General features: G+C 37.8%; 1 protein-coding gene across 1 annotated transcript; it reads left to right on the plus strand.

Moving 5' to 3' along the window:
• Positions 1-118: 118 nt before the first annotated feature.
• Positions 119-18,782, plus strand: brd8a (bromodomain containing 8a). The gene is made up of 20 exons (XM_022676096.2): positions 119-597; positions 2,659-2,752; positions 3,226-3,295; positions 3,403-3,452; positions 3,615-3,737; positions 4,433-4,513; positions 4,884-4,948; positions 6,193-6,323; positions 6,404-6,598; positions 7,054-7,147; positions 8,541-8,693; positions 10,131-10,273; positions 11,693-12,146; positions 14,020-14,063; positions 14,918-15,207; positions 15,300-15,392; positions 15,544-15,612; positions 16,469-16,751; positions 16,968-17,012; positions 18,364-18,782. The coding sequence occupies exons 1-20, from the start codon at positions 585-587 to the stop codon at positions 18,421-18,423; spliced, it is 2,550 nt and encodes an 849-aa protein (XP_022531817.2). The 5' UTR covers positions 119-584; the 3' UTR covers positions 18,424-18,782.
• Positions 18,783-19,965: the final 1,183 nt, after the last annotated feature.

A 19,965-nucleotide genomic window follows, 5' to 3' on the forward strand; every position in this document is an offset into this window, starting at 1 on the left:
TGGAAAAAAAAGATGAACGTTTATTAAATGTTTCTTTTGCTCTCTGGGAGTCCAGTAAGTTAGGCTAACCTACTTTCACGTTCTTTAAACGTGCATTTACTCATAAATTAATAATTAATTAACAGATATGAGACAGCTACCGATATAGCGTGCTGTAGGATGTTTAAACAGGATATGTAGACATCTCGCAGACGTTTGTCAGAAGGTGGACTTTTATTCCGACGTTTTGGTAAGTTAAATGGGCGCCCCGGATATGCTGCGCGGTTTACTACAGCTGATAAGCAGGCGCTCGTGAGGCGCGGCGCGGTAGGTCCAGTCCTCCTCCTCCTCCTCCAGTCATGACAAAATGGCGAGCGGAGTTGGCAGTAAGTAAGTAATTCTATGCGGGGTTTGGACCGCTGTGCGACTGCGATGTGGAGCCTGCGCGAGCTGCGAGTTTTGTGAAAGCTGCGGGGCGGCGGGGGAAGCCCGGTGCGGGTGCGTGTCAGATGCAGCTGTCTGCGGCCACATCCCGCAGGAATCGCCGCCACCACAGAGGAGAATGACATTCATTGGCTGATCCGCAGGAGACAAGTGATCCCAAGATGACAGCGAACGGTAGGTTTACAGATACAGATACAGCCCAGATCCGAGCAGAAGAGCTCAGAGAAGAGCTCAGTAAGCTGGCTGACTGCACAGGAATGCTGCCATTTTAATACCAAACTGTAGCTGTGTGGATAAGGGTGGATGATGCACGTTTCGGTGCTGCGTGGATTCATTATTACTTACTATATATTTCAAAACTGATGGAGACCCATCACACCCATGCATGCATCCAATGCATTAATTTATTCAGGTGCTCCTGTCTGTCTCTACTGTCTGTCAGCAGAATCTAGATTAGCAACCTATGTAAGGTTAGGTTACCCATCCCTGGTAATGATGATGATCTTGATGATGATGATGATGATGATGATGATGATGAATAGTGCATGAGAGTGGATGAAGAAGAGAGAGAGAGAGAAAAAGAGATATTCAGCAGAAACATTGTCTACTTAAAATGGATAAACATGTCATATCTTCAGATATGTATATTATAAGTACTAAAGATCTAGACTTGAGTAGAAGAAGTACAAGTGCCTTATCAAAAAACTGACTTGAGATGGAAGAATCATTACCACACTTTAAGGGGAAATCTAGTGTGAAATGGACTTGGCGTGTAGTTAAACATGATAATGAGTTCAAACTTTTGTCAAAATGTTCATCGTCGTTCTTCCCAAGTATTTTGATATACAGCGTTTCTAGCCGATGCTCCCAACAGGCTCGTGTTGCAGTGCTAGTGATTGGGGCATAATGTTGCCCATGCCAAGAAATCACTAATTTGTACGCCATTAACAAACTCAAAGTAGCTCCACACTTCATTAGGAGAGAACTTTACAAGAGCACAGGTATGTTATTAAAAACACTCTAAATATACCTATAAAATTCATGTTTTTCCACAGAATTAACTTTGCAATCTGTTCCACTATCCTACCTATTCGTTTGTGCTCTTCAGTCGAGTTACTATGACTTCATTTTCTTATTAAGATAGCGATACCCAGACAACTGTTACTTAACCCTTGTGTGGTGTTCATATTTTTGTTACTTGTTTAATTTGTTACTTGTATTTAATTCAGCAAAATTAAGCAATTTTACATTAAAATGTTTTACACATGCTTGCTTCACCTAAATTGCAAGCAATATAAACAGCTTACATGGTTAATATTTGCCCTTTACCTTTCTTATGTTACATTTCTTTTAAAAAGTGCTACTCTTTTTTATTTTTTATTTTTAAATAAAATGTAAAAGAAAATGAATTAAATTGAATTGAATTGAATTAAAAGAAAATTTGTTTAGTTTCAAATTTACAAATGAAGCAATGTTTATTAGCCCTTGGCCAAACATACTGTATGTAATATAAATGTGTAGGGGGGGGGGGGGTGTACAGTGTGTGTTTATCGAAAATGTGTTTTGATATATGTTTTTCACAAAAAATGAGCCAATTTGAGTTAGAAAAAATATTTTTTTAGTATCATTTGATGAAAAATGAAAACGGGTCCCACAGACCCGAACACCACACAAGGGTTAAGGTATTGTTTGTGTAAGCAGTATTTTTTTAGTAAACTACCTACTTTTATATTGCAAGTAGTTTATTTTAAAATGTACTATTCAAGTACTGAAAGTAAAAGTACAATTACTGTGTAATGCACTGTAGTTATTACAGATGCCAGTGGAAAATTATCCAAGTCAAAGGCAGAACGGGAGCAGTGTGCTCTTCTTATAAGATCAGCTTGACCGCTTGATTTACTCAATGATGAGCAGTTTTATCAAACCCGGTGACAATGCAGAGCATCTTCTGCTCTGGCTTTAGTGATAATGTGGGTTTGGAATGATTCCTAACATTTTTAGAATTAAAACAAATAACTATGCAGAATATACAAAAGTGTGAAAGTAATAAGCTCAGTGAAAATATGCAGTGAAGTAAAAGTGGAAGTATGAGAAAAGTAGGAGAAAAAAATAATGCTCCAATAGATACAGATACAGCATTTTAATACTTAACTACATTATTAAAGTAGTTCTGCTTTGTTACTATACATCTCTGACTGTCTTCCACCCCTGTCTTTCTTAACTTTCTCTGGACAGAGCACAAGTTGCTGCTGGGCCCCACTGAACCCTGGTCCATCAGAGAGAAGCTGTGCCTGGCCTCCTCAGTCATGAAGAGTGGAGACCAAAACTGGTGATGCCTAATCTCATGTGTACTTTTTGGGGATGCATAAGGACATTTATTGTATGCTGGAAAAGGACCAAGCGACTCTGGCCATGCTACTACAATTGGCCAACACTGGCCATGCTACTTTAAAATCCAATGATTTTTGGTTATATTGGGGGGTCTAGTCTCATTTGTAATATCGGACATCAGCATCCTTCAACGTTTACTGAGAAGCCAATAACTAAACTTGTGTTTTTCTAACTAACATGTTAATAACAAAACTAAAATCAGCATATTTTGATATTCTGACTCCTGAATGTATGTCTGTTAGTGTTTATTAGGATGTAACATTTTGTTTTTACCCCAAAAAACTCTTTGTGTTTAAAAAAAATGTTTGCACAGTACTGCATGTTTTAAAAGTTAAAGGTGAACCCCTTTGCTTTTTTCTATGCATATTCAGGCAGTTTATTGTCCTTTTATTCTCTTATTATTATTTCCAGGGTATCTGTCAGTCGTGCCATTAAACCGTTTGCAGAACCTGGCCGACCTCCAGACTGGTTCTCTCAGAAGGTTGGAGACTGTATAGTAAATGCAGGCCATTAATGAGTTGGACTAAATTAAGAAGAGCTTTGTTGACAGAAATTGTTGTATGAATATTTTTACTGTCTCTTTTTCAGCACTGTGCATCCCAGTATTCAGAGCTTCTGGAGTGCACTGAAGCCCCAAAGTAAGTCACATTCGGGGTTTTAAGAATGTGTCATATTTACTGCTTAATTTCATACTTAATAGCAGTTTCAGACCTGACATGTGCACCTTGTAGCTTTGGAAGTAAATCCGGTTAGGTCCACCACTGTCCAGGCGCTGCCCTTACTTGTGTTTGTATAAACAGGAGGAAGCGAGGTGAGAAGGGAGAGGTAGTGGAGACGGTGGAGGATGTGATTGTGCGAAGGCTCACTGCAGAACGGATCGAGGAGCTGAAAAAGCTTATCAAAGACACTCAGGAGAAACACAGGTAGGCATAGTGCCTGGCCTTTTATATTTCCATGCAATCAAATTGGTCCAAAAGTCTAAACTATCTAAAAAGAGTTTTTTGCAATACAAAAAACAGACCATGGACCAATTGATCAGCTGAAACATCTGTAAAATAGTTGTACAAACATTAAATATAGAAATGTTTTAGAGCAGATGAATCCGATTCCAGGTTAAGAGAGAGACAGAGCACTCAGTCAGAAACTTCACTCCTTTGTTTCTTTGTTTTTACTAGTGAATGAGTAAATGAGCTGCTGAGCTCTGAGTTTCCCCTTCTGAAGTCTCCATTGCCACACCAGCCGCTCACGTTCAGTAAAACTGAGCCGGATGCACTTTTAGATGTTGTACGTGTCACTTAAGTATGTAAAGACGAGCGGGATGGCCAGAAGACGCCCGCAAGATGCAACCCGACACCCCAGTTTTTAGGATTAATATATTAGGCTTAGCAGGGATGGTCGTTTCAGCACACTGGTACCATTAAACACAATATTCTGTACCTTCTCCACTCAGAAATGCTTCTGCTTTCAGTTTAAAACCAAAATAATACAGACTGCCACTTTAAACTATTAAAAATATATATCTTATTATTTGTTCCTGTTTTGTATGTATTGCAAATAAATCTATGTTCTGTCTATTAATTGCTGTCATAGATCTCATGATCCTGCTCTTTGTCCTCAGGAAGCTGAAGAGAGAGGCAGAACTGATCCAGGCAGGCCACCTGGACTCCAGATTAGATGAGTTATGGGGAGATATAGTACAGTAAGAACCACTTTCGCTGCTTTAGCAGTTCTCTTAAAGTAAAGTTCAGAGACTATCATAGTTTGTGCTCACACACTGTGGACACACATCCAAAGCTATGGGCAGCCATCACTGCAGCGCACAGGACGTAAGGAGGCCTTTCCTAATGGCCCAAGGGTGGCATCTTTACAGACTTGGATATTGAACCCACAAACCTGTCATCTGTTACTCAGTGCTTGGTATTTTTTTATCACAGAATAGTAGCTTGTCTGATTTTACAAGTCTGTAGTGCTTATTAAAAAAACTAGATAGATCTACCCTTTCGTTATATGTATGTATGTCACTAGCATGTCATTAAGCATATTATTACTGATGTATTTGTGTCCACCAGGAACAGAAAGCAAGAAGAGGAGGAGGCTGAGGTGAAGAGAAAGGCGACAGATGCAGCCTATCAGGGTACTGGAGGAAATCTTACAATACACCTTATACCTTACACCTTACACTGCTTCCATGTTAAAGTAATGCCACTTACTTTTACTATTACAGTGTAATAGTTGTTTATTCAGCCATGGTTGATCAGATTTGTCTTGGGTGGACAATTCAAGCACTTTGTAATTTGTTATTGCTCTGATACATTTTTCTTTTTAAATGTTTTTTTTTTTCACATTTATTATAGTGGTGGATGCATTGTTTTTTTTTTTATAAAAGCAGAGAAGTGTCTGGTTGGCTTCTTTTTGCCCTGTCTACATCTAATAAAGCCCTGCCTCTCAATGCACATTTTTCAGATGTGCTGAGTGGACTTGAGATCCACCAATTTTGAGGGTTGATATACTGTACTCTTTAGAGTAATGCAGGCCTGACAATGATGTAGGCCACAGTAAGGCTTGCTGTGATCATTTAGAGTTAACAAAACATCGCTGCATCTACGTCTACTTCACCAATGTGATTGTTTATATAACAAATAGCAAACGAGTCCATGAGTGAACCATCAGTGTACTGAGAAAAAATATGAGTAAAATTTACTTTAAAAAAAGTTTGATTTTTTTTAAGTAAATTTATTTTCAGATCAATTTTAGTAACTTCAACTTGGGTTCAAGACTTAAATGTTACATAGAGTAATAATAATAAGTGAACTAAACTTCAGTCAATCTTTTCTTTTAGTAACCTTTACTTAATTTATAATACATAATATATTATAATTCCTGAAATGTAAATATTTTTAGTTAAAACACACATATTACACTGTCTCAACACTTGGATGGCATGTAATACATTCTTTTTAGTATTACAAAATAAATATTTGAGATTATGTAAATATTGAATGTGTTTTACTTAAAAAGATTTAAATTTCAGGAATGATTTATTATGTATTAAGTAATTGTAATCAGGTAATATTATATGCAGAAATTAATTAAAGGTTACTAAAAGAAAGGATTTATTCAGCAAAAATAAATTAAGTAAAGTTTACTAAAATAAAGGATTGACTGAAGTTCAGTTCACTTATTTACGAGTTGAAGTTACTTACATTTATCTAAAATTAAATTTACTTAAAAAAAGCAAATGCAGGAAGTTGCGAAACTTTTTAAAAATAAATTTTACTCATCATTTTTTAGTGTGTTTTTTGCATGTTTTTCTCAGTTGGTGTGCATTTGCTACTTTTACCGCTATTATGTAAAGCATTTTGTTCTCTCCTCCTACAGCCAGACAGGCAGTGAGGAACACTCCAAAGCGCTTGTCTGGTGTGACCATGCGTTCACCCTCTGGAGCTGCCTCTCCGGGCCTGGACTTCACCCTAGGAGACTCATCTGAAGATCTGGGCACCGCCGCCCCAGTAAGTCCCTCTTATCTGTGTTTAATTTTGTTGTCCTCTTCATTATGCTCCCCTAACATGTCCTCCTCATCCATACTCAGGGCGCAGGCTCGGCAGTGTTCACCCCCGTGGCGGAGCTGGCGGGGGCCGGGTTGGTGGAGGTGGGGTTGAGCTCCTTGCTTGAGGACTGCTCAAATCAAAAGAAGCTCCTGGGTCAGAAAACCACACCACCACCCTCACCATTGCTGTCTGAGCTGCTGAAGAAGGGCAGTCTGCTCTCCGCCAGCCCCAGACTGGTCAGCCTCACAAAATAACATATGCTGTGAAAAAAGTATTTGCCCCTTCCTGATTTTCTCTATTATTGCATGTGTGTGACAGTAAATGCTTTTGGATGTGTGAAAGAACCTTAGCAAACATTTTCCTTTATTTAAAGAGCAGTGTTGTCTAATATGAAAAAAAATATTTGTGTGGGGCTCTGAGTGGTCCAGCAGACTAAGGCCCTGCCACGAATCCCGGTCGTGCAGCTTACCGTCAACTGCTGAAGACCCGAGAGAGCACAATTGGCCTTGCTTTCTCTGGGAGGGTAGATGGCGCTCTTTCCCCACATCACCACCTAAGTTGATGTTGATCAGCACAAGTCATCTGTGAGCTGATGTAGCGGAACCTACAGATTTCCCCAGCTCTCAGTGTGTTACAGTGTTCGAGTGGTCGGTTTGGAAAGAACAGTACATTTATGCCATGTGTGTTTCAGGTGGCGGATGGTGAGGCCCCGACTGGTCAGGTGGCAGGTTGCCAAGAATCACAGCTTACAGCTTCAGCTCTGCCTGCCTCCCAGGCAGTGACCGGTACACACACAAACCCACCTATAAACATACATCTATACACACATACATATGCATGCACCCCTCACACAATGTCTCTGTACCTCAATTAAAAATATTTATCTATTTAAAGAAAGGAGTGCAATAATATTAGGATGATCATGATTTTGTACTACAGTAATACACTGCCTGACCAAAAAAAAGACATACATTCTAATATTTGGTTGACATGCCTTTAGCTTTGATTACGAAACATATTTGCTGTGGCATCATTTCCACAAGCTTCTGCAATGGACTCATTAGATTACATGACCTTCTCCCATTGCTCCAGAGTCCAATCTTTTTCTCTCAAGCAAATTTAAGACGATTTTTCCATTTAGGCTCAATGATAAGTGTTTTTCTTATTAAGGCTACTCATAAGAAACTTTTACGTCCCAATACCTTGAGTTCCCTTCGCATTGAGTGTGGCAATGCTCTTACTTTCACTATTAAACATATTCCTAAGTTCTAGTGTTGTTTTTTATGATTTGATTTCAAGTAATCGCTGATCACAATCATTTAAGATATTTTTCTGACCATATTCCTTCCTCAAAGATGATGTCACGATGTGCAGCAGCAAGGAAAGGAAGCAATTGCGAGAATTTGTTTTTACAAAGAAACAAAAAAACAAAAACAGAAACGTACATGCAATCTAAACTGAGGCAACAATGTACATATGACACAGTAAACACAGGGCTATAAATACACACACAAGGCAAGAAAGAAAACAGGGAACACCTAGGGAAAGGTAACGAGGGGGCAGTTCTTAACCCGATTTTAGTAAATTCAGCAATTCCCTTAAATGTTAGCCAGCTAAAACATAATCAACCATGCAGTAATTTCCAATGAGAGGATCTTAACTATTTGCTTAATTAAATCCAGGTGGTGAGCTTTTTTTTGACCAGGCAGTTTAATACTTACAAAAAAGATACAGGAGGTAGAGAAACATCCTCTGATAGCAAAGCTTATGCTGTAGAAATGTCAAATGTCACGTTGTCCCTGTGTACACTGTCTGTGGAAAGTTTGGGAACCTGTTGCTTTTTACAATTATTTCAAAAAGGTTTTTAAAATTTTGCCATCCTTAAAGAGATAAGAAAATTGTATTGCAATTGAAATAAGCCGATTCTAAAACCAGAAAAATATTACGGCTCATTATGTTTAAACTCCTAATCTGTGTATACATCCAGCTGTAGTCGCACACAAAACAAAGCCCAAATCAAAGCTGGTGAAATTGGCACAGGCACTGTATGCTCTCTCTGTATGTTTGTTTGTTTGCCTGTTCTGCTATGTGTGCAGTTGGGTTGTAATGTTATGTGTGATTGGTTTGAATGGTATGTGTGTGTGTGTGTGTGTGTGTGTGTGTTTGCGTACATCCCAGGTGCTCCCACGCTGTCTCGTCTGCTGGAAGCTGGCCCCACCCAGTTTCCTTCTCAGCTGGGCTCTTTGGCTCCTGCAGAGTCCGCCTCCCGTGCTGCCCCACCTGCTGCTGCTGTTGCACCTCCTGTGGACACCCCTGCTTCTCTAGATACAGGTGTCTTTCGGCTCCTCGCTTAAGCCCCCTTCCCACTTAAAATCCAGGTTCATTTAACCGTATTCATGCGATATTCTACATACATAAACATTAATTTACTGGGATTAGGCCTGGGGTGTTTTCACACTTAATTTGATTAATTCGAATTACAGTTTTAGTGCAGTTTCAAAATGGAGTAATAACGATTTTACACACAGACATTTAATCTTTTTAATCAAAAATATCCAAAAACGCTACTCATTTCTGAAGTGTTTATCCACTTACCGTAGTTACCGGCGCCTCCCACAGTCCAACGCCCACACATTTTTTAAACATTCTCTGGGATAAAGTGTATATTTAACTAGAAATAAATCCTACCATTTCTAAAAACTGCATTATCAACGCTCTCTAGTGAGAATCTGTGATTAATTGTGGAAAATAATATTAATCTCTCCTTTAAAGTTTCTTCTGTGACCTGTTTAGTGTGTTATTTCTCAATTTTAAGTCACAAACCCGCATTCTTACATATAATCCAGCATCCATCTGTGCGTGTTTCTTCTCGGCTATGTGTACACGAGGTCTGCGCATGATATTAACGCATGTGCTTGTAAATAGTGTTTTGAATTATTGATCCACTCAGTAAATCAACTTAACCCAAAGTGTCTGAACACCAAACACCAATTTTTTTAACAGGTAAACTTAGTTTTAAACCATTTCTTTGTCATTTGTAGTTTGATTTTTAGTTGAGGTTCGATTATTTACAAAAAAAAAAATGTTTTTGTAAAAAGAAATGATAGCTTATTTGTTAAGGCCATGTTCTCCCAGCACTAACTGGAGTGCATGCTTTTAGACTTCTTTAAACATCTTAATACCCTAAAGACTAAAAAATACCTTCAGCATCAACAGAGTACAGCTCTGTAGTAATCTACTTCTGAATCTAAAAGTAATCTGCAGAAAATGGCACCTGTGTAAATAGCTATAACTAGTGTATAAAGTCCAGAGTTATTTTTTGTCATGTCAATATGACGGTAATCATGTTACATTGGAAATTTTGGCTACACTGCCCCAAAATTTTCAGTTGTACAGCCTGTTCTGTCTATATCTGTAATTTTTCAGAGAATGTGCACAAATATGGATTAAATGATCACAGAGTATGGAAAGAGGCCTCTGATTGCTTATTTAACTGTCAATAAAAATGGATCTTTTTAAACGTGTGCATGTGTGAAAGGGGCTTTAATACCACCCACCCAACTAGTGCATCTTTTCCTGTGACAAGTCTCAGCAATTTAACTCATGTTGACGCATTGTTGCTTGCACAGCTGTCTTTTTCAATATTAGAATCATGCTGCTGTTCCTGCTTTCTGCTTTTTTACTTGTATTTGTGTATGCATGTACATGTTTGTGAGGAAGAGAAGACACTGTTTAATTCTGGTCTGTATTTTTTTGTAACTTCTGAAGCAGGAGAGGACGATGGACACTCCGTCTCAGTGGAGAGTAAAGCGTCAATGTTGGAGGAAGAAGACTTGGTCACTGTTTCTTACATGGCGGATGAGCTGGATTTGGAGACAGTAGGAGACATCATTGCTATTATTGAAGACAAGGTGAAAATTAACATTTCATTTCTGTACTTTCTTTCGTTATATGGTGACATAATTATACACACATATACATTACAACTGTTTTGCTATGGTATAAATAACAAAGCAGTTACTGTACATGGGAGAAACATGGAGGCTAAAAAATGCAGCACTGAACTTTGAAAGATGTGCAGGAAAGTCAGGCCAGTGAAGTTCATGTCTTTATGGACTTGTTTTGTGCACTGGTGTACAGTCAATTTAGAACAGGAAGTGATCATCCCCAATCTGTTTGTGTGAATGTGGGAGCATAACATTTCAAGTCAAGTCAAGTCAAGTAGTTTTATTGTCAATACTGCATATGTACAGGACATTACGTTACTCTCCTTCCCAAATTTTACAGCAGGTACAGATAATAGATATAATAAAAGAGAGAATGGGAGACACTATGTGTACAATACAGCAGGGACACAAATAGACATACATGAGACAGAAACAAGGTGCAGTAGAGGTGGGGTGAAATAACATATATAAATAGAAATAAAAAGAAATAAGATATATAATATAAAAGAGTGGGAGACACTATATGTACAATACAACAAGACACAATAAACATACATAAGACGGAAGACAATAGTGCAATACTGATGGTGATTGAGATGGAATGACAGTATAAATAGAACCCGTATAAACAGTAGTGCAAATATGGTATATAGCTTAAAGGCTGGTAAAGTAAAGTGAATAAGTTCGTAAAGTACTGGGGAATTAAAGTGTGTATGACAGTGCAAGTATAGCAGTAGTGCAGGTATTGGGTGTGTAGTGCAAGTCTGATTGGAAAGGTTTCAGTACTGTGTGTATTGTAGTACAGAGTTTCAGTACTGTATTGGTGGGGGGTGGGGGGGTCAGGATGCTGAGTGAGTGTGTGCTGGGGGCAGGCTTGGGATGGGGGGTAGAGAAGGAAGAGAGTTCAGCATCCTCACAGCCTGATGGATGGGGCTGTCTCGCAGTCTGCTGGTCCTCGCCCCGAGACTCCGCAGTCTCCTCCCTGATGGCAGCAGGCTGAAGAAGCTGTGTAGTGGGTGGGAGGGATCTCCTGCCAGACTAAGGGCTTTCCGTGTGAGGCGGGAGCTTGGTGTGCTGAAGCATTAAGAGACCATAATCCCCCCTCCACCAAACTTTACACTTGACACAATGCAGAAAGGTAAGTATTGTTTTTCTGGCAACCGCTAAACCCAGACGCATCCATCTGTGAAACCGTCAGGATCTTGCAAAATACTGTGATATGAATTTTTGGTCATACCGCACAGCACTAGTAACAGCACTTAACAAACAATTTGCATATGCTTTTGGCATGTCATTACATCATGTGCTGTTAATATCATGAAGCCAGACATATTGCAGTTCGAAAGCTGTACTGATGATCTGTTTCATGTTGTTTCATGTCAGGGTGATGGGAATGCCGAGGCTCTCGATGCAGCAGCCGTAGAAGCAGCTCTGTCTCTTTGTGAGGACACAGGTCACGTGCTGTCGGGTCACTGGGAGGCCGGATCTTTTAAGCCTGTGGGTCCTGAGTCTTCTAGCACTGTTTGTGCAGAATCTCTGGTGGTGCCCTCACTGCATCCAGCACTGGAGGGGAGGGCGGAAGGTGTTGGGGTCAGACATGAGCCCTGTGGCTCCAGTGAGGGTTGTGGGCAGGGTTACCCCATGCCCTCCTCCTCCTCTTCCTCCTCCTCTTCCTCTTGCTGCCCCTCTGGAGAGTTAAAGCATGCTCAGATGACCGGAGTTCATTCTGAGCTGAAACCAGAGCCGGGACACACAGGCAAAGAGGAAGGGCAGCACACGGCATCACCACCTGCTGCAGTCAAGAGTGAGAGTGTTGAATGGCCACAGTCTCAGATAGGTAGGTTATACTTGTATGTATCTGACTTTAGGGCTGCAGCTAATGATTATTTTGATAGTCGAATCATCTGATGATTATTTTTTCAATTAGTCGATTAATTTTTGCCAAGTTTTCCATCTCTAAAAACAATAGAAACAGCAGAACATAAGTTTTAAAAGGCATTTAAATGTCTGGATGTTGTTTAAATGTGGAAAGTACTGATATTTAGAAAGTAAATATGTACTCTTATGTGTTTGGGCACTTTTGGAGACCCAGACTACGTTGAGTGTAAACTGTGTGAGAGAGCCATTTACCCATCTCCCATTGCGCTTCTGTCCCCAGCACTTTGTGTAATGCAGTACTGTTATAAATTAACGATTAGTCGACAATTAAATTTGTAGTCGACAAATTTAAATAATCAACATTATTGATTATATCGACTAATCGTTGCAGCTCTATCTGATATCAAGCACACTGCAAGAGCACAACGTGTTTACAACTGTGACTATATGTGTAGATATTACTAAATAACTGGAGAATAAATAAGTAATGCACTATAAATATTTGACCCAAAACAAAACATATAATTTCAAAATTCTAATTCTAAACTTTTAAAAGATTTGCCACTTTTTTCACTACTAAATTAAATAATCTTAACAAATATTTTAGTTTTAAAGTGAAAAAAAATACATAACTACAAAAAATATATATATATATATAAATGTACAAATATTTATTGTTCACTAAACATTTGTAATATCCTAGCAGACATTTTAATTAAATTAGGAAAAATGTTGCATGGTATGCCGCTATCTATTAGAACGTGTCATTAAAACCAGTACCAGTAATTTAACCCAGTTGGCACCAGGCGAAAGAATTTGCAGCAAAAATTGCAGCATCATCATTTAAGTGACTCAGAGATTTCTCAGAGATTTTAAATGTCTTTGTAAAAAAGCGGCATGTACCGCAAAATTCCTGCAGAGGGCCTGGACACTGCAGTAAAAGAGCTGGTGGACTTGGGCCAAAAAACTCCCATGTCCCAATATCCCCAGTGGTAAACAACACAGTTAATCTTTTCTGTTTTTTTCTTTTATAATTAATAAAAATATATACTTTTTGTTCCATGTTTGATCTTTTATTATTCCATTATTTCTCATGTTCTTGCCAGAGTATCGTTTTAGTATCGGTACTGAGAAATTTAGGCAGGTATTGTATCAAAAATCATAACTTTGGTATTGTGACAACACTAATTAAGAGTTATAAAAGTTCATTAAGTGGCAGTTTCCCATTTCCCAATTCTATTAAAGGGAAAGTATAATCCCTTTAATTTGGAGAACATCCCTATAAAGTTCATAGGAACTCTAATGGTGCTGTATTTACTCCTCTGCTTATAGCACTTTCTAGGACTGTGCCCTTTTTAAATTAAATGATTGGCATCTTAGATGATCCACCTTTGATATAATTGATTTATTTAAAGTGCAATATATATACAAAATATATATTTTTAACATCTTATTTATTGATTTTTACAATTAGGAATCTCTGCAATGTAATGGAACATTTCAGTTGGAACAAAAACATGGGGGGCTTAATTATATATATAAAAAAAAGACACTATGTACATCAACATTATAAAGTCATCATTACATTAAAATAATCAAGTAACAAAGCTAGGCACAGAGAAATTTTAAGACATAAATAACCAGATTATATATATATTTTGACAAGCTGAAGAAGATTTTAGATGTTAATTACAAGTATGGGTTTGTTTCATGGATACAGAGTAAGCAATGGGCTCACAATTTCTATATGTTTTGTATTTGTTTTAATTTTAGTATTTTTACAAGCAAATAAATAAAGCAAATGGTAATCATTTTCCTTCTCTTGCTTTTAGGTTCTCACACAGACAACGATTCCGCTGCCAGACAGCACTCCAAGGTATATGTGCTTTAAATGCAGATATATAGAACTGCAGGCCAGTTCAGTCAATTTTCTTTTGCTCTATAGCATTAAATATCAGCTCCACTGAGCATATAGCACACAGCAGTGCTGCTGGAGTTTTAAACCTTTCATCAACCAGAAATATTCAGCTAACATCATCCTGTCTTTACATCTACAAGGTGTGTAGGTAACTAGGTAGGAGTGTCTTCATTTCTTCTAAAATTCCAAAAATAAATAAGAAAAATGTCATTTAGAGCATTTATTTGCAGAAAAAGAGAAATGTCTGAAATAACAAAAAAGGATGCAGAGCTTTCAGACCTCAAATAATGCATAGAAAACAAGTTCATATTCATAAAGTTGTCAGAGTTCAGAAATCAATATTTGGTGGAATAACCCTGGTTTTAAATCACAGTTTTCATGCATCTTGGTAGGTTCTCCTCCACCAGTCTTGCATAGTGCTTTTGGATAACTTTACGCCACTCCTGGTGCAAAAATTCTAGCAGTTCAGTTTGGTTTGATGGCTTGTGATCATCCATCTTCCTCTTTCCTATTCTTCCTATTCTAGAGGTTTTCAATTTGGTAAAATCAAAGAAACTCATAATTTTTAAGTGGTCTCTTATTTATGTTTCCAGAGCTGTATATTTTTTTATTTTAGCTTGAGTTGAACCTCATTTGTCTCCTCCAAATGTGGTTTGAGTGCTTTGATAATCATAATCAAGTCAAAATGTGTCGAAATATGATTAGTTTAAGCCTCCTACATCTCGTATATATATTTTATGAACATAAACATATTTAATTATATGTAATGCTATCCACCATGCTATTCAACCAATGTTCTTTTTTTATTTCAGAAGGAAGTGAAAGAGGAGGAAGAGGAGGAGGATGAAGGAGTGAGTGATGCTGAAGAGGGCAGTGTGTTGGAGGCAAAGGCAGGGTTGGCAGGTGATGGAGGTGAAGAGTGTGGGGGTGATGAGGAAGGGGAGGGGGTGGAGGGGTATCTCTCGGAGGCAGAGGGGGAGACAGAACTGGAGCCTCCGGCCAGTGAAAGTGAAGACGGCTGCAGCATGCACACGGCCTCCTCCTCCCTACAGCTTCACACCACCGCTGACTCCATCCCCAGCAGCCCCGCCTCCTCACAGTTGTAAGTGAGCCTCATATAGTACATATAGACTTTAAGTATGTTTTTAAAGGTATGATATTGACACAGATTCAATATTCCTTGCCCTTTTTAAGCTCTATAAGCAGTGAGGATCAGGAGGCAATCCAAGCACAGAAGATCTGGAAGAAAGCAATCATGCTGGTATGGCGGGCAGCAGCCAATCACAGGTCGGGTGTCGTTGCAAGCAACCAACTGCAAAACGTCCTTTCCACTATTTAGATTTAGATAACATGATGTGAACCAGACAAGTTGACTAATATATTTTAAAACATTGGGTGTTGTTAAAATAACCTTGTCCCTTGTTTTTTTTTGGTACAGGTACGCTAATGTCTTCCTTCAGCCAGTGACGGACGACATCGCCCCAGGTTACCACAGTATTGTTCACAGGTAAGAAAATCGGGAACGGGAAAGAGACCACTTAAAAAATTATGAATTTCTTTGATTTTACTGAATTGAAAACCTCTGCCATATAATAAAGAGGAAGATGGATGATCACAAGCCATCAAACCAAACTGAACTGCTTGAATTTTTGCACCAGGAGTGCAGGCATAAAGTTATCCAAAAGCAGTGTGTAAGACTGGTGGAGTAGAACATGCCAAGATGCAGGAAAACTGTGATTAAAAACCAGGGTTATTCCACCAAATATTGATTTCCGAACTCTTAATTTCTCATCTTCTGCAAATAAATGCTCTAAATGACAATTTTTTTGGGGAATTTATGAGAAAATTTGTCAGTAGTTTATAGAATATTCATATTCATATTCATTTTACTCAAACATAAACTTATAAATAGAAAAAAAAAAATCAGAGAAACTGATTTTAAAACAGAAGTGGTCTCTTAATTTTTTCCAGAGCTGTATGTAGTATGCATGTAACACTTTTGTGTTGCTTTTCCATGAGTATGCTTGTCAGTATTAGCCTCACTTTACAAGATAAGACCTTACAACATATACAGGTGTGAATGTTTCCAAGCCATTCACTAATGATTCATTTACCTACTGCTATCCCATTACTTTTGGCATGTCAGTAAGTATACCTTTTTGTGATGCTGATATAGTATAGGAGACTGTAATATTGGAAAGCAGAGAGGCTTAAGGCATCTTCCTGCCCGCAACATTATTTCATAAATCTTCGTTTATAATCTGTTGAAAAGTTGTTTAATTGTTTTTTTAGGTCAAGAATTGGCTGAATTTTTGCTCAATCACTTAAAAAAAAAATCTTGCCTTTCTCTCTCCCTCTCTCAGGCCCATGGACCTTTCCACCATCAAGAAGAACATTGAAAATGGACTGATCCGAACCACAGCAGAGTTTCAGCGCGACATCATGCTGATGTTCCAGAATGCGGTGATGTACAACAGCTCGGACCACGACGTCTTCCACATGGCTGTGGAGATGCAGAGAGACGTGTTGGAGCAGATCCAACAGTTTCTGGCCACTCAGCTCATCATGCAGACCTCAGAGTCCGGCATCAGCGCCAAAAGCCTGCGCGGCCGAGAGGCCAACCGCAAGCAGGACCCTAACGACAAGGTAAGATGTGCTGCACTGAAATTAAAATCAATCACTCAATCGTTTTTTTTACCCAGTAAGTAGAAATGTTTGGGCATCCCCCCAAAAAATATGAAAATGACTAGCACATTCTCCATTAACTTTGTGATATATGAGGTTAGAAAGAATCTTAAAATATTTTTCCAAGAAAATTCCCTCCTAAGACCTGAGTCAATGTTCCTGTTTGTCTTGTTACAGGACAGTGTTCCCATGGCCTCTCCTGCATTCCTTCTCTCTCTCTTTGTAAGTATTATTTTTTCTGGCATGAATATGAATCAAATATTAACCCTTTCATGCATGATGGTCAATACTGCGTACAGCTGTTTAAAAGGAAATTAATAAAAACCCTGCATCTCTCTGCTATGTGTCCAATAATTTTAAGTGAAACAAACAATATGGTTAACTATATGGCTGACGAGAGGTCGAAAAGTCCATCAGCTTCTGGGATTTCTGTAAAATTGTTGTAGAGAAATGCATCTCTGCAGGTAATATTTGCTCTATAGCAATAAATGTTCTTTTTTATTTGTAAAATATAGATTTCCATTTACATGGCTGTTAATGAAATACTAAAAAAAAAAAAACCTCAAATGTATGCTTTCCTGAGAAGGAAAGACACATGATTGATTCTTAATTACATTTTAAATATAGTAAAAAAAAAAAAAAATCAATAGTTTATCAGCCTAAAAGAAGAATTAAAGTGTTTGGTAAAAAAAAAAGAAAAAATCCAGTGACAATCCGAAAATAAGATTCAGGGATTTAGAAACCTCTCTGGTGAGATTGTGTATATGCATTGAGCATGTGTAAGTACTTTTAATGCAGGCTTATTATATAAATGTAAATGCTGTGTGAAATTCTGTGTTTCTGAGTATATTGTCTTGTACATTATGTTCATTTATAAAATAGTATCAAGTGTAGAGAGCAGTTACAGCCAACAAACAAACCAGACCACTTTAAATACAGTCCACTAAAGTAGCGAAAGCTGTTAAATGCAAATGTACTTGGAATGGGATGTTTTATAGGTGTCTGTAGGTGTCCCAGTTTTGTCCATATAGTGTATATGCTAGAGAAGTTTGTAGAGGTGTTTTGTTCTTGCTTTTGGTCATCTCTGTATGTCTGTATAGGGGCTCTCATAATTTCATTACGTGCAATTCTTTGGGTTTTAGAGTAATTATTGAATAGCAAGCCTTTAGGGTTCTTACGGTCTTGAAAAACTTGGAAAAGTCATGGAGTTTAAAAATAGAAATTTTCAGGCCTGGATAAGTTTTGGAGAAATAAAAACACCCAGGAAGTTTTGGAAAAGTCATGGAAATTTGGGCTACAAATCTTGGTGTTTCAGTTTATTGATAGAGAAAAACTATTTTGAGGAGTTAATTCAGTAATTTAACCCTACACAATAGTCTCAGGATCTGACACACATTTTATTATTAAAGATGTATTAAAGGTGTGTCAATTGTCCATGTCTGAACTGATGTTTTAAGAATCGTGTGGTCATGAAAATTTGCCTTAAAGGCATGGAAAAGAAAAAAAAAACATTTATTGTTTAAAACGTGTACAAACCCTGAGTCTTGTATGTTTACTCCTTTTATCTCTGCAGGATGGGGGCACCAGGGGCCGACGCTGTGCTATAGAGGCTGACCTGAAAATGAAGAAATAATCAAGACCAACCCTGAACTCCATCCTCTCCATGTCTTGTGACAGAGCCACAAAAACTGTTACTGTAACTTTGTGTCCCTCAGAACTCTTACTGCTTGTCTCCTTCCTCTCTCCCCACTCCAGGTAAACGTAAGCACTTGCACCCGGTTAATTTGACTGGAATTTTGAGAACACGAGAACATGTACAGCAAGAGGAGCCATGTGCCATCTTTGTTTCGGACAGACTGTCCTGCAGTATGTGTGATTGTGTCAGGCTTGAACACTAATGGCACAAGTACGGTGTGTTGTATGGTGATATTTGCTTTGTGTGCAGTTGATACATGTGAAATGTATGAGTACAATAAAATGATGATGACTGGGCACTGAGCATAATTTTGTATTTCCCCTTTGGTTAAAAAAAACAGGACAACTGCTTAAATGCTTCTTTGGTGTAAAGGTAAAAGTTTACACTGTAAAACATTTACACTAGGGATATGTACATTGACACTAAACTAGTCCTAGGTTTTTTTGTCCGATCCTCACAATCTTGTATAAAAACTCACGAGACTCTTTAACTGATTAACTATCATTATTTAAACAATGTTGACAAATATACTGTAGTTCTTCTGCATTTGAGTACAATTGATCCGATTCTTACAAAACATCATATACATATGAATCCTGTGATTCTCTTTATATGAAAGATCTGATCCTTTCAAGTAAGATCTGAGTCACTTTAATCTTTCATAAGTAATCCTTGATTGGATACGTATCCCGATCTATCCCGATATCACTTACATCTATAATTCAGACAAAATTTGATCTGAATAATAATAATAATAAAAACTATAATCAGGCTTGTTAACATAAGTAACCTTGATATTTCCAACTTAAACTGCAGTAAATCAAAGCAATGATCATTTAGAGATTTAAAACATTGATAGAGATGAGAATTTTGATGGCATTTTTTTTACACAAATGAGCCTTTAGGGGATGATGGAGTGCTCAAAAACTTTCATATAAAAATTCTATTTCAATTGTTAGCCTTCTGATTACCAAAATAATATATTAGATTGATTACAAATTACTAACTACCCTCCATGCTCAGTATTAAAATGATTAGAAACACCTAATGTATGTTAAAGAATCTCAATCAGCATTAGGCTATAAAGAGGTACTTGTGCTATGACCCCATAATTGCTAATTGTGACTCTATTAATATATATATATATATATATATATATATATATATATATATATAACTTTGTGAGGAAAAAAGGATTTCTCTGTAATCCTAATCTAATAGCTAGTCCCCTGTTTTTTACCCATGTATATGCATTGATAAAAACAGGGCCTATCAAAAGGTTGAACACACCTTTTTATTAACTGTTTTTCTTGATTTCCTACATTGTTAATTAATATTAAAGACATGAAAACAATTAAGGGACACAAAGAATTACATGAGCAGCAACTATTGTTCAGCACCTCCAGGAACTTCCATCAAGATGCTGAGAAAACTATTCCAGGTGACTCTCCCTCATGAAGATACTGAGATTAAAATACC

This window comes from Astyanax mexicanus, chromosome 17, assembly GCF_023375975.1.
Source record: "Astyanax mexicanus isolate ESR-SI-001 chromosome 17, AstMex3_surface, whole genome shotgun sequence".
NCBI lineage: Eukaryota > Metazoa > Chordata > Actinopteri > Characiformes > Acestrorhamphidae > Astyanax > Astyanax mexicanus.